Source organism: Tasmannia lanceolata, unplaced genomic scaffold (assembly GCF_043159265.1).
Source record: "Tasmannia lanceolata isolate RefF3 unplaced genomic scaffold, GAP_Taslan_0.1 ptg000012l, whole genome shotgun sequence".
NCBI lineage: Eukaryota > Viridiplantae > Streptophyta > Magnoliopsida > Canellales > Winteraceae > Tasmannia > Tasmannia lanceolata.
The window spans coordinates 32,756,102-32,781,317 of record NW_027518689.1 but is presented as its reverse complement, the minus strand read 5'-3'; the positions used below and the strand labels follow the sequence as shown (position 1 = coordinate 32,781,317).

Sequence of the window (25,216 nt, the reverse complement as noted above, 5' to 3'; positions counted from 1 at the left end):
CCCAAAATTCTATGAGAATTACACACCACTTTTTTTTACTCTTTTTTAACAAAGGCACCCATTCAACCCACATATTTTCAATCCTACCCCCTCCTTTATGCTTTTTAACAAAGGCACCCATTAAAGCCACATAATTTCAATCATATCCCCCTCCTTTATGGTTTTTTAATTATGGAAACCTCTATAGATTGGAGGGCTAGGATCAGCCTATGGAAATGATTTTACAAGCACAACCTATTGATGTTGTGTTCCATCACATGGGCGGTTTGGATCAACCTATGATGTGGTCCGTACAGTTCTTTGTTGGCCTGTGCATCGCACGGGATTTTTTACTAGTATATATATATAGGAGAAGAGAAAAGGTGAGAATTATTTGAATTTCTCCCAAAAATAATTCTCTCCCAAAATTCTATGAGAATTACACATCACTTTTTTTGACTTTTTTAACAAAGGCACCCATTCAATCCACATATTTTCAATCCTACACCCTCTTTTTTGCTTTTTAACAAAGGCACCCATTAAAGCCACATAATTCCAATCCTAACCCCCTCTTTATGCTTTTTTAATTATGGAAACCTCTACAAATTGGAGGGCTAGGATCAGCCTATGGAAATGATTTTACGGGCACAACCTATTGATGTTGTGTTCCATCACATGGACGGTTTGGATCAACCTATGATGTGGTCCGTACAGTTCTTTGTCAGACGGGGTTTTCTACTAGTATACTATATAGTAGAAGAAAAAATGAGAGAATTATTTGAATTTCTCCCAAAATTCTATGAGAATTACACATCACTTTTTTTTACTTTTTTTAACACAGGCACCCATTCAACTCACATATTTTCAATCCTACCCCCTCATTTATGCTTTTTAACAAAGGCACCCATTAAAGCCACATAATTTCAATCCTACCCCTCTCCTTTATGCTTTTTTAATTATGGAAACCTCCATAGATTGGAGATCTAGGATCACCCTATCGAAATGATTTTACGAGCACAACCTATTGATGTTGTGTTCCATCACATTGACGGTTTGGATCAACCTATGATGTGGTCCGTACAGTAGCAGAAGAGAAAAGGAGAGAATTATTAGAATTTCTCCCAAAATTCAAATAGAATTACACATAATTTTTTTGACTTTTTTTAACAAAGGCATCCATGCAACCCACATATTTTCAATCCTACCCCCTCCTTTATGCTTTTTAACAAAGGCACCCATTATAGCCACATAATTTCAATCCTACCCCCCTCCTTTATGCTTTTGTAATAAAAAAAGTGGACAAATTCAACATAGTGAAGTTTTTTCTTTGCAAAATTACGGATTTGGTACATATGTTACATAATACTACAGATTTTTGTGAACATATTACATAATACCACAGATTCAGGACGCCTTTCAAAATATTGACGAATTCCGGGCACCTTAAGAGGAACAACATATTATGGAAACCTCTATAGATTGGAGGGCTAGGATCAACCTATGGAAATGATTTTACGGGCACAACATATTTTTGTTGTGTTCCATCACATGGACGGTTTGGATGGAAACCCCGGACGGTTCCATCACACAACACACACACACACACACACACACACACACACACACACACACATATATATATATATATATATATATATATATATATATATATAATGCTAGTAAAAAAAACACCCCGCGCGATCCACGGGCCGACAAAGAACTGTACGGACCACATATAGGTTGATCCAAACCGTCCATGTGATGGAACACAACGGAAACAGGTTGTGCCCGTAAAATCATTTCCATAGGCTGATCCTAGCCCTCCAATCTATAAAGGTTTCCATAATATGTCATTCCTCTTAAGGTGGGTGGAATTCGTCAATATTTTGAAAGGCATCCTGAATCCGTAGTATTATGTAATTTGTTCACAAAATTCTATAACATTATGTAATATATGTATCCAATCCATAATTTTGCAAAGAAAAAAGTCACTATGTTGACTTTGTCCACTTTTTTTATTACAAAGGCATAAAGGAGGGGGTAGGATTGAAATTGTGTGGCTTTAATGAGTGCCTTTGTTAAAAAACATAAAGGAGGGGGTAGGATTGAAAATATGTGGGTTGAATTGGTGCCTTTGTTAAAAAAAGTCAAAAAAGTGATGTGTAATTCTATTAGAATTTTGGGAGAAATTCAAATAATTCTCTCATTTTCTCTTCTGCTATATATATATAATATATACTAGTATACCCAATGACACTGCCAAAAAAATGACTATGATACCAAAAAAAAATTAGTTAAAAATATGTAGAAACAATATTTTTAACCACGACGTGCGATGCATGACACAGCAAAAAAAAAGGAGTATGATACCTGACGTGCAATGCACGACACGGCAAAAAAAGGACTATGATAACAAAAAAAATTACTTAAATATATGTAGAAACAATAAGCAAAAAAGTATGCATAACCACGTACCAAGTAGTGGAAAAAGGGAGATGATATTTTCACCCCCGCCCTGCATTACGTGCACACCCCCCTTATAACCTGATTTGACATGAAAAGTGGGCAACTTTATATCAAATCACATTATAAGGGGGATGTCCGAGTACTGCAGGGGGTGAAAATACCATCACCCATGAAAAAAATGCAAAAGAGAGAGTTTTCTAATTACTTTTTCTATAAAAAACAAATATGCACGATACGGAGGAAAAAAAGCTTATGATAAAAAATTTCGTAATTAATTTGTGTTAAAAAAATAAAATTATGCACAACACGGCCAAAAAAAGTATATGATACAAAATTTCATAATTAATTTTCGTGTGAAAAAAATAAAAATATGCATGACACAGCCAAAAAAAAGTATATGATACGAAAAAATGTTATTTAAAAAACATGTAGAAAAAATAAGTAAAAAAGTAGCTAAAAATAAATAAATAAAGTATCATATACTTTTTCTAAAAATATATGTATTTTATATTTTTCTAAAAATATTTTCTAATGCTTTTAACAAAGGAGGGGGTAGGATTAAAATTATGTGGGTTTAATGGGTGACTTTGTTAAAAAGCATAAAGGATGGGGTAGGATTGAAAATATGAGGGTTGAATGGGTGCTATTGTTAAAAAGCATAAAGGTGGGGGTAGGATTGAAAACATGTGTGTTGAATGGGTGCCTTTGTTAAAAAGCATAAAGGAGGGGTAGGATTGAAAATATGAGGGTTGAATGGGTGCCTTTGTTAGAAAAAGTCAAAAAAAGTGAGGTGTAAATTCCACAGATTTTTCAAAAAATTCAAAAAAACTTAGGCTTTTCCTCCCAGCTTATTTTAGTAGACTAGTGGGACACCCCGTGAGATTCACGGGAAGTGGGAAAAATTATATTTAGCGTCTCATGATAGACAATAGAGAAACTGCATATTACAGAAACCTTATAGATCGGAGGGTTGCGATCATACCATCGAAATGATTTTGGGGGCACAACCTACTTGCGTCGCGGCCCATCAAATGGACGGCTTGGATCATCCTATGGCGTTGACTGCAAACTTCATTTGAAAAATATGGGTGGGGCCTAAAATTTGGCCTTAATGTTAATGCACGACCCACACCATAGGATGATCGAAACCATTCATTTGATGAGCCACAATGTAAATAGGTTGTGCCCGAAAAATCATTTCCATGGGATCATCACAACTCTCCTATCTATAGAGGTTTCCGTAATATGCAGTTTTTCTTAAGATCGGAAGGCTAGGATTATCAAATGGAGGGTTTGGATCATGAGGTGGGCGTACAATTCATTTTGAAAAATACAGGTGGGGCCTACCTTGGTCAAAGATTTGAAGAAATTAATTTTTGGGTCCACCAACTGTGGGGGATAAACCAGTTCAAAGATTTGAAGAAATTAATTTTTGGGCCCATTAAAAAGATTTTGAAAAATATGGGAGGGTTTGACCCGACCCGTACGGGTCCGGGTGACACGGGCGAGGTCAAAATGACCCGGGAAAATTTACGGGTCACGAATCTTGGACCCGTACCCGACCCAAGAACTGTACGGACCACATCATAGGTTGATCCAAACCGTCCATGTGATGGAACACAACATCAATACGTTGTGCCCGTAAAATCATTTCCATAGGCTGATGCTAGCCCTCCAATCTATAGAGGTTTCCATAATATGTTGCTCCTTTGAAGGTGCCCGGAATTTCATAAATATTTTTCAAGTTGTGCTGAATTCATAATATCCTCAAAAAATTACTAAGAAAAAGTAGTTTTTTCGTAATTGTCATATTTCGATACCTCTTCTTTGTAGTTTTTTCCGTAATTGTCATATACAGGTACCCGTTGTCCGTAATTTCCCTCCAAAACTTTACTGGTAATGATTATTATTGCTAGCTTCTTTGGGTACTTATTACTGCTAGCCACCTTTCAAGAAATAGTATTTCCGTGCAGTTTTTCACCACGTCTAATAAGACAAATCTCTGAACACATACAATTGCAAAGGATGGGCGAGACGTAGCCTTTGGAGAAGGTGGCTAGCAAATCATGATTTGCTTTTTCAAATAATGACGAAAAATGGGTAGGATTGAAATTATGTGGCTTTAATGGCTGCCTTTGTTAAAAAGCATAAAGGAGGGGGTAGGATTGAAAATATGTGGGTTGAATGGATGCCTTTGTTAAAAAAAGTCAAAAAAAGTGATGTGTAATTCTATTAGAATTTTGGGAGAAATTCAAATAATTCTCTCTTTTTCTCTTCTGCTATATATTAGTACTAGTAAAAAACCCGTGCGATGCACGGGCCAACAAAGAACGGTACGGACCACGTGATAGGTTGATCCAAACCGTCCATGTGATGGAACACAACATAAATAGGTTGTGCCCCAAAAATCATTTCCATAGGCTGATCCTAGCCCTCCAATCTATAGATGTTTCCATAATTCCTCTTATCTTAAATCGGATGGTCAAGATCACCCTATAGTTTTTTAATTAAAAAACCATAAAGGAGGGGGTAAGATCGAAATTATACGGCTTTAATGGGTGCCTTTGTTAAAAGCATAAAGGGGGGGTAAGATTGAAATTATATGATTCAATGGGTGCCTTTGTTAAAAGCATAAAGGAGGGGGGGTAGGATTGAAATTATATGAGTTGAATGGGGGCATTTGTTCAAAAAAGTCAAAAAATGTGACATGTAATTCTCAGGTGATTTTCAAAAAATCGAAAAAAAACCCTCATCTTTTCATCCCAGCTTATTTTATATATATATATATATATATATATATATATATATATATATATATACTAGTAAAAAAAACTCGTGCGATGCATGGGCTGACAAAGAACTGTACGGACCACATCATAGGTTGATCCAAACCGTCCATATGATGGAACACAACATTAATAGGTTGTGCCTGTAAAATCATTTCTATAGGTTGATCCTAGCCCTCCAATCTATAGAGGTTTCCATAATCTGTTGTTCGTCTGAAGGTGCCCGGAATTTGTAAATATTTTTACAGGTGTGCGGAATTCGTAATATCCTCAAAAAATTAATAAGGACAAACAGTTTTTTTGTAATTGTCATATTTTGATACCTCTTCTTTGTAGTTTTTTTCCGTAATTGTCATATCCAGGTACCCGTTGTCCGTAATTTCCCTCCCAAACTTTACTATGTAATGATTATTATTGCTAACTTCTTTCTTTACGTATTATTGCTAGCAACATTTTTTTCATCACATCTAATAAGACAAATCTCTGAATACATACAATTGAAAAGGATGGGCGAGACATAGTGTTTGGAGAAGGTGGCTAGCAAATCAAGATTCGAAATTACCAGCGAGGTGTTAATGCCACAGATTTTGCAAATAATTCCAAACAATCATACATTTTTTACCCTCACATAGATAGTATGTACAGATACGTGGGGAGGGCAAAAAACGGTAAAAATCATCCACATTGACGTGCTAAATGGACAAAATTCTCTCATTTTCTCTTCTGATATATATATATATATATATATATATATATATATAGAGGAAAGTGAAGCTACACCACCGGTGTAGCTAACTTAGCTACACCACCCGCTTAAAATACAATGTGCCCACATTGTTTTGGTGATCCAAACCATTCATTTGATTGGCCCTCACATAGATAGGGTGTCCACCAAAAATCAGCTCCATAGAATCATCCTAACCCTTCAAACTATGGAGGCAAAAATGGACAAATTTGTGAAGGTTTTTACACGTTCATTTTTGCCTCCACAAATCGTAGGGTTGGGATGATGCTATGGAGCTGATTTTTGGTGGACACCCTATCTATGTGAGGGCCAATCAAATGAATTCTTTGGATCACCAAAACAATGTGGGCCAATTGTATTTTAAGCGGGCGGTGTAGCTAAGTTAGCTACACCGGTGGTGTAGCTTCACTTTCCTCATATATATATATATATATATATATATATATATATATATAGACACACACACACACACACACACACACACACACACACACACACACACACTAGTAAAAAACTCCGTGCGATGCACGGGCCGACATAGAACCGTACGGACCACATCATAGGTTGATCCAAACCGTCCATGTGATGGAACACGACATCAATAGGTTGTGCCCGTAAAATCATTTTCATAGGCTGATCCTAGCCCTCCAATCTATAGAGGTTTCCATAGTATTTTGTGCCTCTTAAGGTGTCCGGAATTCGTCAATATTTTGAAAGGCGTCCTAAATCTGTAGTATTATGTAATATGTTCAGAAAATCCGTAGTATTATGTAACGTACGTACCCAATCTGTAATTTTGCAAAGAAAAAACATCCCTATGTTGACTTTGTCCTCTTTTTTTATTACAAAAGCATAGAGGAGGGCGGTAGGATTGAAATTATGTGGCTTTAATGGGTGCCTTTGTTAAAAAGCATAAAGGAGGGGGTAGGATTGAAAATATGTGGGTTGAATGGGTGCCTTTGTTAAAAAAAAGTCAAAAAAAGTGATTTGTAATTCTATTAGAATTTTGGGAGAAATTCAAATAATTCTCTCTTTTTCTCTTCTGCTATATATTAGTAGTATATATATATATATATATATATATATATATATATATATATATATATATATATACACACACACACACACACACACTAGTAAAAAACTCTGTGCGATGCACGGGCCGACATAGAACTGTACGGACCACATCATAGGTTGATCCAAACCGTTCATGTGATGGAACACAACATCAATAGGTTGTGCCCGTAAAATCATTTCCATAGGCTGATCCTAGCCCTCCAATCTATAGAGGTTTCCATAATATGTTGTGCCTCCTAAGGTGCCCGGAATTCGTCAATATTTTGAAAGGCGTCCTAAATCCATAGTATTATGTAATATGTTCACAAAAATCCGTACTATTATGTAACATACGTACCCAATCCATAATTTTGCAAAGAAAAAACATCCCTATGTTGACTTGTCCACTTTTTTTATTACAAAAGCATAAAGGAGGGCGGTAGGATTGAAATTATGTGGCTTTAATGGGTGCCTTTGTTAAAAAGCATAAAGGATGGGGTAGGATTGAAAATATGTGGGTTGAATGGGTGCCTTTGTTAAAAAAAGTAAAAAAAGTGATGTGTAATTCTATTAGAATTTTGGGAGAAATTCAAATAATTCTCTCATTTTCTCTTCTGCTATATATAAATACTAGTAAAAAACCCCGTGTGATGCACGGGCCGACAAAGAACTGTACGGACCACATCATAGGTTGATCCAAACCGTCCATGTGATGGAACACAACATCAATAGGTTGTGCCCGTAAAATCATTTCCATAGGCTGATCCTAGCCCTCCAATCTATAGAGGTTTCCATAATTAAAAAAGCATAATGGATGGGGGTAGGATTGAAATTATGTGGCTCTAATGGGTGCCTTTGTAAAAAAACATAAAAGAGGGAGGTAGGATTGAAATTATGTGGCTTTAATGGGTGCCTTTGTTAAAAAGCATAGAGGAAGGGGTAGGATTGAAAATATGTGGGTTGAATGGGTGCCTTTGTTAAAAAAAAGTTAAAAAAAGTGATATGTAATTCTATTAGAATTTTGGGAGAAATTCAATTACTTCTCTCTTTTTCTCTTCTGATATATAGTATATAGATACACACACACACACACCCACACACACACACACAGAAAAATAGAAAAAGCATTAATCCTATAAGAATATCTTTGGTAGCTTTTTGCTTGGATTTTGTTGGGAGTTTAATGTCAGACAAGGAGGAGACATCCCCGGTGGTCTTCAGGGATTTCATTCCTAAAATGGCAACCAAATAGTTTTATGATTGATTGACATGGCACCCAAAACTCAATTAAACACCTACAAAAGCCCAGCTTTCGTGCAACCAAAAAATATTTTAAAGATTTTTTGAAGTCGCCCTAGGATTGGAATGATAGCATCACATATAGTCATTTCATTTATGATGCCTAAAAATCAAAGGGAAATCTCTTCAAAAATTGTTCTTTATTTCTGAAATTATTGATCGATGGTGATTGAAGTTTGGTTCCCAAACGTATGGCGTCGTACAGTCCAAAAGACTGCTCAAGTGCATAAAATGCATATAAATGCCCTCTTCTTCTCTAGTTTTTTCTGTTTTTTCATCTCCACTACCATCTACAACCGTTGATACAACTCGAAAGTTGAGAAAGGGGAAGAGAAAGAGGACGAAAAGAGGAGGAAGGAGAAGGAGAACGAAAAGGAAGAATGGATACCGAAAAAAGTTGAAGACACTAGAAAAATGGAAAAGAGGTAGAAGAAGAAGAATTGAAGCCAAAAAAATAGAAAATTGAAAAATATCAAAGAAGAGGAAAAAGGAAAAAAGAAGAATTGACGCCGAAAAAAAAATGAAAAAATCGACATCGACACGGCCCGAATTTTTCCCAACATGACCCCAACTTCTCCTAACACGATCTCAACTTTTCCCGACATGACTTTTCCCACTCGACCCCAACTTTTTCTAGTCAACCCGAACTTTTCCTACACGACCCCAACTTTTCCTACTCGACTCGAACTTTCTTGATTTGATCCCCACTTTTTGGCTTTTTATGACCTTTGCCATTTTTTCGGATGGCTTCCATTCTTTTTGGCATTCATTCTTCTATTTCCATCTTCCTCCTCTTTTCTTCATATTTTTCTTCTTCTTACTGTTCTTCCTTTTCTTTTTCCTCTTTTTCTTCATCTTCTTCCCCATATTGCTCTTCCACCTCTTCAGAGTTGCAGTAGTGGTCGGCGGCTGTGGTGATGAAAAAACTAAAAAAAAAAATAAGAGAAGAAAAAGATGAGGAGGAAGATGAAGGAAGAGGTGTGATTTTAGAAATAAAACACAATTTCTGGATCATTTTCCAAAATCAAATTATGAAAGTCTTATTGACAACCTTATGTCCAAATTCCATTAATGAGAATGGATCATGACTAAATTAGGATGATAGTTGTATAATCACACCTAAAATACCCACATCTATTACATTGCGAATCTACTGTCTACATCAGGGGTGCAAGTTTGGCCCTGTCAGCCCTGACCCACCCTGAGCCCGAACAAGGTCTAGGCTAGATTTTCCAACCCTGAGGGTCGGGTCAGGGTTCATTTTTTAGGCCCTGACTCAGGGTCGAGTCGGGTCGGGTTCAGGGTTAATACCTCGGGTCAGCCCGACCCGGTCCGACCCTAAGTTTTCTACTATAGAGTTGAACCATCTGTGCATGTTTCTTTTACTAATGTTTTCTATAATCTCAGGTCGATGGTTCTTTAGATTATTATTATTAATTGTCTCTGGTGACCGTCATGTTGTTGAATTCATATTGTCTTATTTTGCTCCCCTTCTCTGTTTATTGATCATTTTATTCTATATGATATGTGGTTGCTTTATTTTTGGCACTCTTAACAAGTATTTGCACTAGGGTCAATCAGGGTCAGGGCCAATTAGGGCGGGCCAGGGCCGCGCTGAGCCCTGTAGGGCGGGCAATGGGTTGAGGTTTCTCGGCCCTGACTCAGGGTCAGGGCGGGCCAAGGCCGAGATAGTGGCATCCAGCGTTGGGCTAGGGTTTTGAAAATCCCGACCCATCCTGACCCTGTTGCAGCCCTAGTCTACATTCTTTGCACACAATACATTCTTTACACACAATTTAATTTAAGCACGCAAGCAATCTCTCCCCACATATTTTTCTATCGTGACTTCTCACCGACCTTTACCAGATGTTCTCAAAAGTCAGCAAAAACACACATCTATACGTGTTAAAGTATTAAAATAAAACAAATGGCCTGCGGTATGCCTACTCCAGAGTCCAGACTCCACAAACATATTCGATGGGGCCCACCACAAGTTGTAACTTACAATGTGAGCTTCCCTAATTGGTTAGAAAATAAAATAAAAAATAGAACCGTTGGATCCGGAAACTCCACACAAATTAGAGGGTCGAGATCCTCTCATTGGTGAAGATTAGAATGGGACATTATTGAACAAGTGGCCCCCACTTCTACTTTTACCGGCTCTTAATCTTATTCACAATCGGTACTGCTGTTATTCTGCAAGAAGAACAGGGATATTTTCGTCTTTTCCACTATCGACCTTCACGCCTTGATCTGCTTCTCTCCCAAATGACCGGCCAGCAGCCAGGCAAAACCCTCTCCTTCTCTTTCTCTCTGCAACAAAAAAAAAAAAATCAAATCAAATCAAATAAATAATCCTACCAAAAATTAAATAAAAATCGAACCTTTTTTTTTTAATTTATACCTATTGTTACAATCGATAGATGTCCGATCCGAAGCACAAGACACCGGTCTAGACCGATCCGAAACACAAGACACCGATCTGGAAAAACCACGCTTCAACGAAACCGGCACGAAAACATTCAACAGAACTCCATGGCTTGCGCTTTTCAATTTCGTCTTCGACCGATTCTTTCTACCGATCTGCTCGACTCGTTTTGAATCGGAAACGGAATCCTCAACCGCCGATTTCTTTTCCACGAGATCAGTCAGCGAGAGCTCGTAATCACATTCCGGCACGTCCCTCAATAGCAAGATAAGTTCATCACGGCTCTTAGCTATCTCCTTCGCACGTGCCGATACGGGGAATCCTGTTGTTGTGATTCCAGGGAACCAGAGATTCCCCGTTCCCGGAATCGGATTCTCCCCCTCTACTACAACCATTTTCTATCTTCTTTTGCTTTGAGATTTTGCTTTTCAGTTGTTGCCCTTTTTAACGTATTTCATTCGTAGCGTGTTATTTGGAGAATTCGAAAGGGAGTGTTGATGGACTCTGTGAGTAATAATTCTGCGACATCTGTCTCTTCTTTTGCAATTTTTTCTTCGATGGTTTCATCAGATTTTGACTGTGGAAAACGTCGTGGACGGACAAGAAATGCTAGCGTGCTTGTCGTTTACGTTCTAGAACTTGGGGGGCTGCCACTACTAACTTTTGCTCTTTAAATTATAACTCTTATCAATTAAGGGAGTTGATTTTTTCACCCCCCCCCCACCCACCTGTAGGATAATGCGCCTCCCTTGTAAGGTGAATTGTGGGCAGAATTTAATATCACGTTACAAGGGGGGCGCATTATCCTAAAGCGGGCGAAAAAATCATTGGCCTTATGAGCAGCGATCTTGTCTGTGGATCAAGTCCTTTCACAGTGGGGCCCGCATAGGCGTTAAGGAGTAGTTGATCTTAGTCACTCATATAACTGCATAAGGGTATTCGTATCGTGTTGAACTATAATAGTGAGGCCCACCTTATTGGAAGATCCAAACCAGTCATTTGTTGGGCCCAATATAAATAGGCTGTGAACGAATTTCATCTTCATGGGATGATCCGAACCCTCCATCTTCATGAGATGATCCGAACCCTCGCCCTCCGATCTATACATGTCCCCTGGGAACTAGTCATCCTATTTTTTAGAGTTTATATGGTGGGAGCCTAGAGTTGAGCATTTTTCAAAAAGGATAGAGGGGCCTACTTCATAGGGTGATCCAAACCGCTCATTTGTTGGGCCACAACGTAAATAGGTTGTACCCTATAAATCATCTTCATAGGATGATCCTAATCCTCCGATCTGTAGAATTTTTCATAATCTGCAGTCCCTCTACCAATCGCAGGTTAGGATCATCCTATGTAAATGATTTTCAAGGTACGGCCTGTTTACGGCATGGCCCAACGAATGAACGGTTTGGATCATCCTTTTGAAGTGGCAGTGATCCTTTCTGCTGTGGCCCTTTTCCTTTTGGATTTTGAGAATTGATTCCGAGTCCCCAAACTGATTATTGGACTCAAAATTAAAGATAATTCGAGTCCAATAATCAGTTTTGGAGTCAAACTCAATTCTCAAAATCCAAGAGTTAAAATATTATACTCAAGTAGATTGAAATCTAGACCAATTGGTAAAAAAGACAAACAAAAGAATTCCAAGTGCTGGGAGAGGAGTGGAAATATCATTTCAGACTTGCTGTCTCTTTCAATATTCTCCAAACAAGTAAAACACCTTCTTTATCCTTAACTCTAAGCTCTCTCTCAAACTCTACAAGAAGTCACAAAAAACCTTAGATACAACGAATTTTGCAGTAGAAAACAGCTTATAGTAAAACAATTCCAATGTGGTTGCGTCCATATGCAAAACCCATGTCTTGGGGAACTTTGTGACTGGCCGTAGCATTCTTCCAAAGGAGTAATTCCTTATTAGAATGTCAACTTCTGTGATCATGAACTAAACTAATTTCTTTCAAAATGACCCCACTTTGTAGAATTGATAAGTTAAAATATTCATTGAAGACTTGCAAAGAAACCCATTGATATTTATTTAAGACTTGGAAGAGAAGCTAAGAAAAAATTATTAGAAAACAGAAAAATTAAGGGAAAAGAGTAAAAGGGACAGATTTGAAGAGAATATCTAATTTCTTAGTAGGGATTAACTTTAGGGCCCATTTGGATACCTCATATTTTGTATTTGGATTTGAAATTGAGATTTGAATACAAAATGAGTAGATCGGGCGTACTTCCTACTTGAGGGGAGAGGTTGAGGAGCAAAGAGGGTGAAGTAAAGTGCCAGATTTGTGGATTTCTAATTACTTATTTCCACAGCATATTTGGAAATCTGATTTTTTTCACTGTCAGTCGCTGATTTGGGAATCCAACGATTTGATCTGGATCTAAATCACTACGCAAAAAGGGCTGCAAATGTGAGGAATCCAAATCAATATCTTCTCGGCATCCAAACGGGCCCTTTCATGTTAATTATTAACTAATTATACATGTGGTGGTTCAAGTTAGTTTTTTTTTTTTTTTTTTTTTTTTTTTTTTTTTTTGTGTATAATCAAAGAATGAAAAAAAAATATATTTTCTTTTCCAAACTTCTCACAAAAACTCCTTCAATCCAAACAGGGCATAAATGCCTAAATCAAACAGTTCTTACCATCACTATTCTTAAGTAAATTGCATTTTTAATTAATATAAAATTCAGAAGAATTATATAATCGGCTAACAAGTAGACGGTTCCACCCCGCTTCTTCAGCCAAGTGGCGACTCCAAGTTCGTTTGTGACACCCATTTGTCACGGGTGGCCGTTGAACTAATAGGTGGTGACACCTTTTTGACATTTCTCGGCAAAAAGAAAAGGACAAGAAGATGAAGTGAAAGAGGAAGAGGAAGAAAAAAAAAAACCAACGCCAGAAAAAAAAAATGGAAGACTTCTGAAAAATAGAAAAAAAAGGAGGAGGACGAAGAAGAATGGAGATTTGGGTACAACTATGTCAAGTTGGGTTCGACTCGGTCATTTGGGTACGACTAGGTCAATGTTACGTGCCTAATCGGCCGTAACACAAATAAACAAAATAAAAAGGAAGAATAGGAAAGAGGATGGTTGATTCGAGGCGACCGGGACCTCCTAACGGCTCGGTTCAAGATGAGTCATTACTCGCGTAGAAACATAGTCTCTATTTTGCTGTAAATTCTCTTATTCTTTATTAATGATAAACATGCCATTTAAATACACCATCTTCACCCACACGTTTACACATTTTTTTAGAGATATGTGGAAAATAGCAATACTAAAAGATAAGTAGGGATGATTGGAAACTAACAATCACAATCCTAAAAGCAACCACAAAAAGTAAATCAACTTAAAAAGCCTAAAAGTTAGGGATTTATTTGTGCACACATCAGTCAATTTGGGTTTGGCTAGGACAATTTGGTTTCGACCAAATTCACCCAGTGTCACCCAAATTCACTAAGTCGAACTTAAATCTCACCAAATTTCACCCATAACTCACCGAGTCGAACCCAAATCTTCATTCTTCTTCCTCCTCCTTTTTTTATTATTTTTTCCAACGTCTTTAGTTTTTTCTTGCGTCGATTCTTCTTTTTTTCTTCTACTTCCTCTTCTTTTTCATTTTTTTTCTGGTGTCTTCTATTTTTCCAACATTGATTCTTCTTTCTCCTTTTTTCTTTCTCTTCCTCCTCCTCTCTCCTCTCTCCTCCCCTTCCTCTTCCTCTTCCTCTTCTGCATCATCTTTTTCTTCCTCCACATTCGGGTTGCCGGTCATCGGCAGTGGTGGAGATTGCTGATGAAGGAGATGAAAAACTAGAAAAAAATGCAGAAGAAAATGAGGGCATATTGGACTTTGTCCATGTATGGAGATAGGTGGATGTTAAAATGAAACAAAAGCCATCCGCATGTCATTTCAGTAACATAACACAAGCTTCAAGGAACTTTCTCTAAACAAAATATATGAGCTAAATCTTGCTATTAATGGAAAAAGTAATGAAATGACAAGAAAAGCATTGCAATTACAGAATGGCTTTATCGTACAGATGATCTAATTGTTCAGTTTCAAGAGTAGTTTGCAACTATTGATCCAGAGGACAGTACTGCACTATAGTAATACTACACTGTAGTAATCAATTACAAAACAACATTGTGAGTATTGATTCTCCATTCATCTTAATGAATAATAATTATAAGATGCCTCTGATAATCCATCCTGTAACAAAAAAAAAAAACGACCAGGCACAGTTAAATATTTGAGACTTGCTATCAAGCTTGAAATAACATCTTTAAAAGCACCGACCTCTATGTTTCTTCAAGCTTTTGGAGCTTCTTGTATGGTTTTCTTGAGACCTACAAAGCAAACAGATTTATTGTGAGAAAGATTCCAATTCTTTCTCCTTACAAGCATGGATTCACATGGGATTTAAACAAGCAAGTCAATACGGCTGATGATTTAATGGCTTCAAGAAGATTATATTCTGAAACCAGTAAAGAAAGTAGATCTTTTATTATGCCATTATCACAAAATTACATATTATCAAGTCATGTCAAAATATTTGAAAAGAAATGGCATATTCTTTACTAAAGAAACAAAATTACAGTTTACGGTATTGATGTTTTTTGCAGTATTATTAGAACATGGATTTTTGTTATCTTTATACGAGTTTTTATATGATGCCCGACCGTGAAGTACCGTCAAAGCAGTACCACCCTTGATATTTAATCCAACAGCAGACCACTTGTTAAGAGGCTGCTGTTGGATTAAATATCAAGGGTGGTACCTCTGACTTACCACCTTGACGGGACTTCACGGTCGGGCATCATATAATTTCTCTCTTTATACATACTCTTGCAAATATTGAAGTTCTACAGTTTTACTTTACATGAAATATTCTCAGGTTGAAGAAAAGGCACAAACTACAAGCAGCGTCATATTTTAACACTATAGAATTACTATAGAGTTTAGAATACATATTTTAACACTCTCAAACTCAGATACACAATAGAGTCAGAGAAAGCTTATAGTTTGTCGTGTAGAAATTGATGTTAAGCAATAGGCATAGCGGCAAACTTTCTTCCCAAAAATTAACCTGAGAATTAATCTCACTTTCTTTTGAAGTTTGTACATTTTCGAAAGAAACTCAATAAAAGCTTTACAAAAATTAAAAAGTAAGGGAATGGAAAGGAAAAGAAAAATGTCACTAACTAAAACTAAACTCTTAGAATATATGATACCAGTAGTTTTAAATTTTAGATCCATGGGAATCATGATAGCTGCCATAAATTTATTTGAGTAAGATTTTTTTTCTTTTTCAGTAAATTAGTTTTTTGTTACTATATTTTATATGAAAACCTTTTTGTTTCTCCGAGCATCTTAATTAGAGTTCTATTTTTTTTTCTTTTTTTACGAGCTGCTATTTACACCCATTTCTTTTGATAGATAAACCCTTCATCAACTATGACAGACTGGATATAGTAAGTTCATAACTATCAATGAACAGGTTTAAAAGCAAAGATGGGGATGTGTCTATCAGAACAATAATACAGTTCACTATCATTTTCACTTATAAAACATTATTAGCTTTACCATTTACTACTATTTTACCAGCTTTTCTTGGATTTTCAAATGATTTCACTTCTTTTTTTAACTTCGCAGTTTTGTTTTTTGCCAACTCAACAGTCGTTTTCTTCTCCTTGATTTTCTCATGGAAACAGCATTTTCAAATTTCAACACCAAAATTATGGAAATATGTAATATAATTTGCCATATCCAATTTCTTGCAGTAATTAGTCATTTTAAATGGCTGCACTTATTTGTTAGATTTTAAAACGCGGTGAATTTAAAAAAATGTCAAATCCATTGTTAGGACAGGGAAACAATGCCATCAAGAAGTTATCTGCAAATATGGTGGAAATCAACCTTGATATGCCTCGCACATGAAAGAGTGAACTTTATAGAGAAAGACGGCTTTCACAACACCGGAAAATCCTCTTCTCAAATAGTGAAACCAAAGTTTACACTAGCCCAAGATCAATAACCTAAAGTAGAAGAAGAACAATGCCCAAAAGAGAAGTGCTTCAATATATGATAGAAAGAACAACACTACAAGATAAAGAACAATAAAAAGAAGAAAGCTTCAAGAGGAAAGCTTCAATGGAGGTCTTGCTAGTGGAGAATCTCTACAAAAGTGAAGCTATGAGAATAGGCTTAGTCAATGGGAAGTAAAGAGAAAATAGCTTAGGTAAGTGGTAGTAGTGGGTATGGGAAAGTGGAGTCTTTAATGCTTAGGGAAGTGGTGGGTTTGGAGTTCCAAGTAAGGTTTGAATTTGAAATAGGAAGTAGTAGGAAAAGATGGAGCACACATGTGAGGCTCACACATGTGCAAGCTAGGCAAAAAGACCAACATGCCCATGGACACAAAAGTACATATTTGCCCTCACTACATCTCTCAAAATAAAAATAAAATAAAGCAACCCAAAAAAATACACTTTAAAAATTAACACTCCCCCTTAAAGTGATTTTTTGGAAACTACTCCAAGCTTACCCCGAAGTAGCTCAAATGGTCCTTTGGAAAGTGACTTGGTAAAGATGTCGGCAATGTTCTCTTTGCTCCTCACTTCCACTACACCAATTGTACCATCTAGCACATTTTCACGAATGAAATGATGTTCGATCTCGATATGTTTTGTTCTTAGATGACAAACCGGATTTGTGGCAAGTTTGAGTGCACTTTGGTTGTCACAAAGAATAGTCGTCGCCTTGTGAATAGGTAAATGAACATCTTCAATCAACCGCAGCAACCAAACGCTTTCTTGTGACGTAAGAGCGACGGGCCTTATATTCCGCTTCCGTTGTTGAAAGAGACACCGAATCTTGTTTCTTGGTACACCAAGAAACACCCGCCAATCCACACAAAAATACATAACCGAAAGTAGATCTCCGATCATCCAAGTCCCCTCCATAGTCGGCATCGGTAAATCCATTCAACACAAAATCAACCCCTCTCTTGTAAAGCAACCCAAAGTCAAGGGTAGAATTCACATACTTCCAAATCCTCTTTGCCGCCTCCAAGTGTGGTTTCCGTGGCGCCTGCATATAGCGACTAACAAGCCCAACGGAAAATGAAATATCAGGTCTTGTGATAGTAAAGTAAATGAGACTACCCACAAGAGCACGATATGACCGAAGATCCGGAAGAAGCTTGCCTTCTTCACGCCTTATCGATCGAGAGGAGTAGATGATCGCTTACTTTGACTCATCCCAAATCTTCCAACTAATTTCTCAGCATAGCCTTTTTGAGAAACTAGCACTCCATCCTTCAAAGTTTCCACCTCCAAGCCAAGAAAGTGACTTAGCTCTCCCAAGTCCTTCATTTCAAAACGAATAGATAGCTCCTCCATTAGCTTTGCAACTTCAACATCATTGTTGCCGGTAAGTATCATATCGTCGACATAAAGAAGTACAATAACAAGCAACCCTTTCTCTTCCTTCACAAATAAACTAGAATCGGAATTAGAAGCAAAACAACCACAAGATTGTAAGTATTCGGCAATCTTACCATACCACGCTCTTGGAGCTTGCTTCAACCCATAAAGAGCTTTCTTGAGCTTGCAAACATAATTCGAATGATCACTTGAATTGTAACCCAACGGTTGCTCCATGTAGATGTTTTTGTCAATCTCACCATACAAAAATGCATTTTTCACATCAAGTTGAAACAATTTCCAACCATGACAAGCGGCCAATAAAATTACAACTCGAACGGAAGCCATCTTGGCAACGGGACTAAAGGTCTCCTTGTAATCCTCTCCATACTTTTGAGAGAACCTCTAGCCACCAACCATTCTTTGAACCTATCAACACTCCCATCCGCTTTCCGCTTCAATCTGTACACCCATTTACATGTAACCGGATTCACATCATTAGGCTTAGGAACAAGATCTCAAGTCTCATTTTTCACAAGTACATTCATCTCCTCATTCACAGCATCATTCCATTCTCTTACCCCTTTTGCTTCATCAAAGCAAGAAGGCTTATTGTCATCAAATGGGCCGGAAAGGAAACAAGAATAAGTGCTCACTATGTTTTCATCCCGATACCGTGCCGGCTTGACAATCTTTTTTTTTTATCTTCTAAGATGTGATGCACTACACTCCTCTTCATTAGTTTATTCATTTTGTCCATCTTCTTGATCATGACATGCAACATCACTCCCCCTATCACCTTGCTCCCCCATAGGCAAAGAAGAAGAAGACCCAAATTCAATTGGAGCATTTGGTGAGACCGGCAAGTTCATTGTTGCTTGAGGCTCAACCTCAACAAGGATGTGCTCACCTACACCCACACCATTAGTAGAACCACCATCCAAAGCATAATAAGAAGAGACTTCATCAAACACAATATCCCTTGAAACAATGGACTTGTGAGTTGTAGGATCCATGCACTTCCAACCTTTCTTCCTTTCATCATACCCAATGAAAATACACTTTTTCCCCTTGGCATCCAACTTGGTTCTCTTTTCATCCGGCACATGCACATAGCAAATTGAACCAAAAGCCTTGAAATGCTTGGTACTAGGCTTCATCCCAAACATCAACTCATAAGGAGACTTCATATTAATCGGACTAAGAGGCACCCGATTAATCACATAAGTTGCACATGCCATACCTTCCGCCCATAATTCCTTCGATAAATTCTTTGCATGCAACCAAATTTTACAAGTCTCCACAAGATGTCTAACATTTCTCTCCGCCACTCCATTTTATTGAGGCGTAAATGCACAAGTGAGATCCCTTTGGATACCATGATCACGACAAAACATAGAAAATTCATCGGAAGTAAATTCCCCACCATTATCGGTTCTCAACCGCTTAATCTTCTTGTGAAGCACACCTTCAACGGTCCTCTTGAACTCAACGAACTTAGACAATGCATCGGATTTCTCCCTTATAAAATACACCCAAGTGAATCTAGTAAAATCATCAACAAATAATAACATATAGCAGAAGCCAGAAAACGAAGGTGTCCAACAAGGTCCCATTACATCACTATGGATAAGCTCCAATGGGGCCTTGCACCTTAAAAGAGACTTGTCAAATGGAAGACGATGTGCCTTATCATATTGAGAACCCTCACACACCTTTCAACTCCCAAAGGAATTCAAATTTGGTAGCACATTCACTAGGGGCCTGTTCAGTTGCGCCAATTTGGCAGAAAGGAAAAGGAAAATACCCTCTTTTCAGTAGAAAGTGTGCTAAAAGGGTCGTTTTGTTGCTTGGATTTGGAAAAGGCGCGTCCCACGTGGAATCCGTCACTTTTGACGTGTCAAGCCTTTTTTCCGCTTTGCAAAATCCGCTCAAAATCAACGGATTTTGATAAAATCCGTGGGAATCGCATTATCAAGGAGCGCAAAAAGGCAGACCCGGAAATATCGAAAATAATCCCTCTTCCTCGTTGTCTACCTCGTTTGACTCCATTCGCCTCCCTCTTCCTTCTCCGACGATAAATCTTCGGCCATAAGGTAAGCTTCATCCCTTTCACCTCTTTCTCCCTCGTTTCTTCATTTTTTTTTCCCTCCGGCCACAAGATCGAGCTCAAGTTTCCTCGTTTTTTTTGTTTTTTTGTGGATTTCATTCTTCTTTTCGTCTGTAAAAGAACTATCTCTGGTTTCGTCTGTAAACCCGCTATTTTCATTCGTTTTGAAACCCACTTTTTTTGCTAGGGTTGTCATGTCGGTTTGACATTTTATCAAGATCCATGCAGGGTTCGGATTTTGGAGATATGAGATTTTACAAAAGTTTGTTTACAGGCTGATTTGGGGTTTCAGATTTTATCAAGATCCACGTGGGTTTCGGGTTTTTGGTTATTAAATGTGGGTTTCAAACTTTCAATAGTAGCATTTCATCGATCCATTTTTTTTTAGATGTGGGTTTCAATAGTAGATGTGGGTTTCAACTTCATTTTCTTTTCCAGTAGTGTGCAACTGAATGCTCATTACTGTTGCTTTCTTATCATTTCCCTTTCTTTTCCTTTTCCATCTGCTTTTTGCTGGGGCTTGGATACTACCACATCATTTTGTGCTGGGGCTTAGAAGACATGTTTTCTGTTTTTGGATATTAGAAGACATGTTTTGTTGGATCCGATTGAAAATACGATTGAAAAACTAGGGTTTTGCATATGATTTTGATCTTGGTATTGTAATGATGGATGTGGTGGAGGGATGGTTTGTGAATGGATGTTAATGTAGGATTGTGGAGGGATGGCTTCCTGTTAATCCTTTCATTCATTTTTGCTCTTCTTTGTCTTGCAGGTTGTTCGTGTCCTCATCTGAGCTTCCTTTTCAAGAACTTTTCCATTTTTTGCAAGGTAATCAACACTCACACTTAATTTCTTCCCTTTCATTTCTATTATAAATGTATTTAGGTAGATGTGCTTGTATGTGTTTGGAGGATGGTTATGGATGGATATCAATGGATGGATTATTTATGGAGGGATAGGTTATGGATGGATGGTTTATGGAGTGGTTGTTTATAGAAGGATGTGTGATTTGTGGAGAGTTTTATGGAGTAGGGGGTTTATGAATGGTTTTATGGAGGGTTTATGGATGTGTGATTGTTTGTGATTGTGTTTAAGATGCCTTGTTTTTTATTGTGTTGTCATTTCCATTGAGTTATTAACTTCTTCTTTAGAGTAAGATGCCCCGTCGTCCTACAAGGAGGATGAAGAAAGAGTTGATGCGAAGAGATGAGTTGGAGCGTAGGAATGAGTTAGTTGGGCAAGCAGTCGCACTACTAATGGCTGGTGCTGCTGCTATGTTAGTACTTTGGAAAGAGTACTACGAAAAGTATCTTCTCAGAGCTCCCTATGAAAGCAATTACTTAACGCGTCGTACGTTCATTTCTTTTGTAATCGATTCAGATGAACATTGTCATAACTTGCTACGGATGAACGTCAGCTGCTTTCGTCAATTTGTTGAAATATTTAAACGGGCGGGAACCCTACAAGATACAATTCATTGTAAGGTGGAGGAGCAAGTTGCCATCTTCTTGCATATTGTGGCACATAATCAGAGGGTTGGGACTATTAGAGCATGTGCTAGACGTTCAAGGGCAACTGTTTCGACGTATTTCAACAAAGTACTAAAGGCAATTTTGGGTATGCAAGATTTCTTCATCAAACCACCGACAGGTGAGACACCATCGCAGATTGAAGGGAATCCAAGGTGGATGCCATATTTCAAGGATTGCATCGGTGCAATAGACGGGACATACATACGTGCTAAAGTACGTATTGAAGAAAACCTGCCTACTTTTGTCGTAAGCATTTTATAGCTCAAAATGTTTTGGCTGCCTGTGACTTTGACTTAAAATTCACTAATATCCTAGCCGGATGGGAGGGTTCGACTTCCGACTCGAGAGTGTTAGCGGATGCATTAACAAGGGCTGACAAGATTCCACTTATTCCAGGTACATTGTATATGACATAGTTACATTCTAGTAAACAAGTTCCCACTTATTACTAGTTGCTGATATATAATCTTTTTTTATTTGTAGGAAAGTTTTACCTCGCCGATGGCGGGTACCCTCTCTTACGACATTTCATTACCCCGCATCGTAAGACCGCATACCACCTAAGTGAGTGGAGTGGGCGGCGTCCACGGACTAGTAATGAGTTGTTCAATCATAGACACTCGTCCTGTCGAAATGTCATTGAGCGCACATTTGGCGTCTTGAAGAAGCGTTTTAATATTCTTAATGAAGAACCAATGTACAATATCGAGAAGCAGATTGACATCTTCTTAGCATGTTGTTGCATCCATAATCATATTCGGCGTTTCATGCCTAATGATTCAATACTAGAAGATGTGGACAACTTTCTAGCTAGACAACTCTTGCTACAAACTGTGGAAGATGAGGACATACCACGAGATCCTCCTCAATCAAGGGATGATGACAAAAGAGCAGGAGAGGAAATTAGAAACACGCTTAACACACAGATGTGGAATGATTTCAGTAGACGTCATTGACGTTAGGGGATTATAGTTTCACTCCATATATGGTTGGAGTAAATTTGTTATGTTTTCATGGTTATATGACTCTTTTACTGTTTCGAGTAACTTTATTATGTTCTGATGGTTGTATGTGTGTTTATTCAAGTAACTCTGTTGTTATTAGTGTGATGGATTAAAATTTTGAAGGAAGATAGTAGCTAGTTGTTTTGGATGATGTATGTTGTATCTTTTGATGGTTGTATGTGTATTTATTCAAGTTGTTATGCATCTCAGGTTGTTATATGGATGTATGACTCCTAACGAACATATATGTGTATATTGAATCAGAATGACAACTGCGCCACAAACCTCACAGAAGAGGGGGAAGAATGTCATTTGGAATGACCAAATGGACAAGGTGCTCGTAGATACCCTTCTAGTTCAAATCGCAGAGGGGTACAAAATCCCAAATGGTTTTAAGGATCATGCTTATGTAGCTGCGGCCACTGCAATGAATGCCTTTTTCAACCTCCAACTCAATAAGGAGCACATAATAAACCGCATCAAGACTATGAAAGAAACATACAAGAGTGTTTGCATCATCCTCAGTAGAAGCGGTTTTGGTTGGGACAATGACACCAAAATGGTCACCTGCGAGAAAGAGGTCCACGATGACTACATCGCTGTAAGAAACACTTCCTCTTAAGATACAATCTTCTTATAGTAATAGCATATCCAATATCTTCTTATTTTTTATGCTCCTTCTCACAGGCTCATCCAAAACATAAGAAACACTTCACTACCCATCATGTTTTGCATGACGATATGTGCAAAATCTTTGGAGATGAGTTCGCGAAAAGGGCCGGGGCTAGGACGCGTGAGAATCCAAGCATAGCAAGTTCGCAGCCAGTCAATCTTGATGACATTGGAGATGACTTTACAGATGACCATACCCCCATGTCTCACCACCCACCATCTCCAGAAGCAGATCCTACTAATGGTGGTAGTGAGACATCTCCCTTAAGACGGGATGGTACTTGAAGACAGAGGACTCGTCAGGGTGGGGCATATTTGGATACTATGTCACGTCTCTCAACAAGCATGGACAAGGTTGTCCATGCCCTCACAGGTGATCATGCCCCTGCTTACCTTGCACAACTTCGCGAAGCTGTTAGAGGGGTTGGGGGTTTTTCGCATGATATCTTGTTGAGGACCACGGAGTACCTCACAATAAATCCATCTCAAGCGCATCTTTTCATCATGTACGAGGAGGATGAGAGGAGGTCGTACATCCGAAGGAAGATGGCTCGTTTCATCAGGCAACAGATGGATGATTGAGGGTGGTTATGGTGGTAGTTACTGTTATATGAACAATGCTTTTATGACACTTTTTGGGTGATGGTTATGGTGGTAGTTACTGTTATATGAACTTTACAGTCTTTGTTTTATTTTGGGTGGTGGTTATTTATTTTGGATGTTGGTAGCTATGGTGGTAGCTTTTATTTTGGATGTTAGTAGTTATGGCGGTAGTTATTTTTATCTGTATGGGATCTTTGACATTTGGATGGCGGTTAATGACAGACGGTGCATATTTTCTATTTTGACATTTGGATGATGCTTTGATATCTTTTCATCGAAAATATGTTGTCTTTTTGTTAGGTGAGTATGGGGAAGCAGAAGTACTATGCTGTCTTTAATGGCAAGAGGCCTGGGATTTACTACACTTGGCCAGAGTGTCATGAGCAAGTTGACAAATTTAGCGGAGCATGCTACCGCTCATTTGGGACGTTGCCAGAGGCTCAGTCACAGCTAGACGCATATTTGGAGAGAGCCAGGCATCGGAGCAGCGAAAGGGTTGAGGAGGTAGAGGAGTTGCGAAATGAAAGGGCAGAGGTGGTGCCACAGAGGGTGTTACCATGGGTTTCCCTCTTTCTTGTTGGTTCCATTATATTGCTTTTAAAATCTGCTTCTTAAGTTTTTTTGAGTATTTTTTTGTATTAGTGGACTATTTGGTAGGCTTAGGGGGCATAACTTGCTTAATATGTGGTAAAGAACATATTCTGTGATGTTTCTTTTCCGTTTCCCTGGCAACTGAATGCACATTTCTGTTGTTTCTTTACTGTTTCTTTTCCGTTTCCTGGCAACTGAATGCGCACTCTTACTGCTTTCTTAGCAATTTCTTTTCCTTTCCGTTTCCTTCTGCCACATCATTTCCTTTTCCTTTCCATTTCCTGCACGCAACTGAACAGGCCCTAGATTCTTTATCACCATGACCTTCAATTTATCTATGCTAATATGACCCAATCTAGCATGCCAAATTGAAACACCATCATTTGTACTCATTTTATCAACATATAAGGTTGAAGCCGATAAAACAAACAAATCTTTAACTCTCTTGCCGGTGTAGACAACATCTGCCTTCAAGCTTGAAATATTCCGAAAAAATTTCACCTCTTTAGACCCGAA

The 25,216-nt window shown here is 38.0% G+C and overlaps 3 protein-coding genes across 6 annotated transcripts in view; 1 reads left to right on the top strand and 2 right to left on the bottom strand.

Moving 5' to 3' along the window:
- Positions 1-10,210: 10,210 nt before the first annotated feature.
- LOC143887205 (uncharacterized) lies at positions 10,211-11,343 on the bottom strand. Its single transcript, XM_077391310.1, has 2 exons — positions 10,736-11,343; positions 10,211-10,644 (listed from the first exon to the last, which is right to left on the bottom strand). The coding sequence occupies exons 1-2, from the start codon at positions 11,152-11,154 to the stop codon at positions 10,563-10,565; spliced, it is 501 nt and encodes a 166-aa protein (XP_077247425.1). The 5' UTR covers positions 11,155-11,343; the 3' UTR covers positions 10,211-10,562.
- A 3,378-nt stretch (positions 11,344-14,721) lies between these two features.
- The window catches only part of LOC143887206 (CBS domain protein with a domain protein (DUF21)), a 34,321-nt gene continuing 23,826 nt past the window's right edge, over positions 14,722-25,216 (bottom strand). For all 4 annotated transcript variants that reach the window (XM_077391315.1, XM_077391312.1, XM_077391313.1 and 1 more), the window contains 2 exons: positions 15,061-15,110; positions 14,722-14,973 (listed from right to left, as the gene is read on the bottom strand). In XM_077391315.1, the coding sequence (XP_077247430.1) occupies positions 15,063-15,110 (48 nt within the window). In that variant the 3' untranslated portion in view covers positions 14,722-14,973; positions 15,061-15,062. The remainder of the gene's footprint in view (positions 14,974-15,060; positions 15,111-25,216) is intronic.
- On the top strand, positions 23,084-24,424 carry LOC143887204 (uncharacterized protein At2g29880-like). Its single transcript, XM_077391309.1, has 2 exons — positions 23,084-23,435; positions 23,522-24,424. The coding sequence occupies exons 1-2, from the start codon at positions 23,100-23,102 to the stop codon at positions 23,789-23,791; spliced, it is 606 nt and encodes a 201-aa protein (XP_077247424.1). The 5' UTR covers positions 23,084-23,099; the 3' UTR covers positions 23,792-24,424.

Excerpts from the sequence above, each read along its gene's own strand:
- LOC143887205 (XM_077391310.1), bottom strand. The coding sequence starts at position 11,154 with ATGGTTGTAGTAGAGGGGGAGAATCCGATTCCGGGAACGGGGAATCTC. Across the intron at positions 10,645-10,735 it reads TCTATCGATTGTAACAATAG|AGAGAAAGAGAAGGAGAGGG; the intron begins GTATAAATTAAA and ends TTTTTGTTGCAG.
- LOC143887204 (XM_077391309.1), top strand. The coding sequence starts at position 23,100 with ATGACAACTGCGCCACAAACCTCACAGAAGAGGGGGAAGAATGTCATT. Across the intron at positions 23,436-23,521 it reads TCCACGATGACTACATCGCT|GCTCATCCAAAACATAAGAA; the intron begins GTAAGAAACACT and ends TCCTTCTCACAG.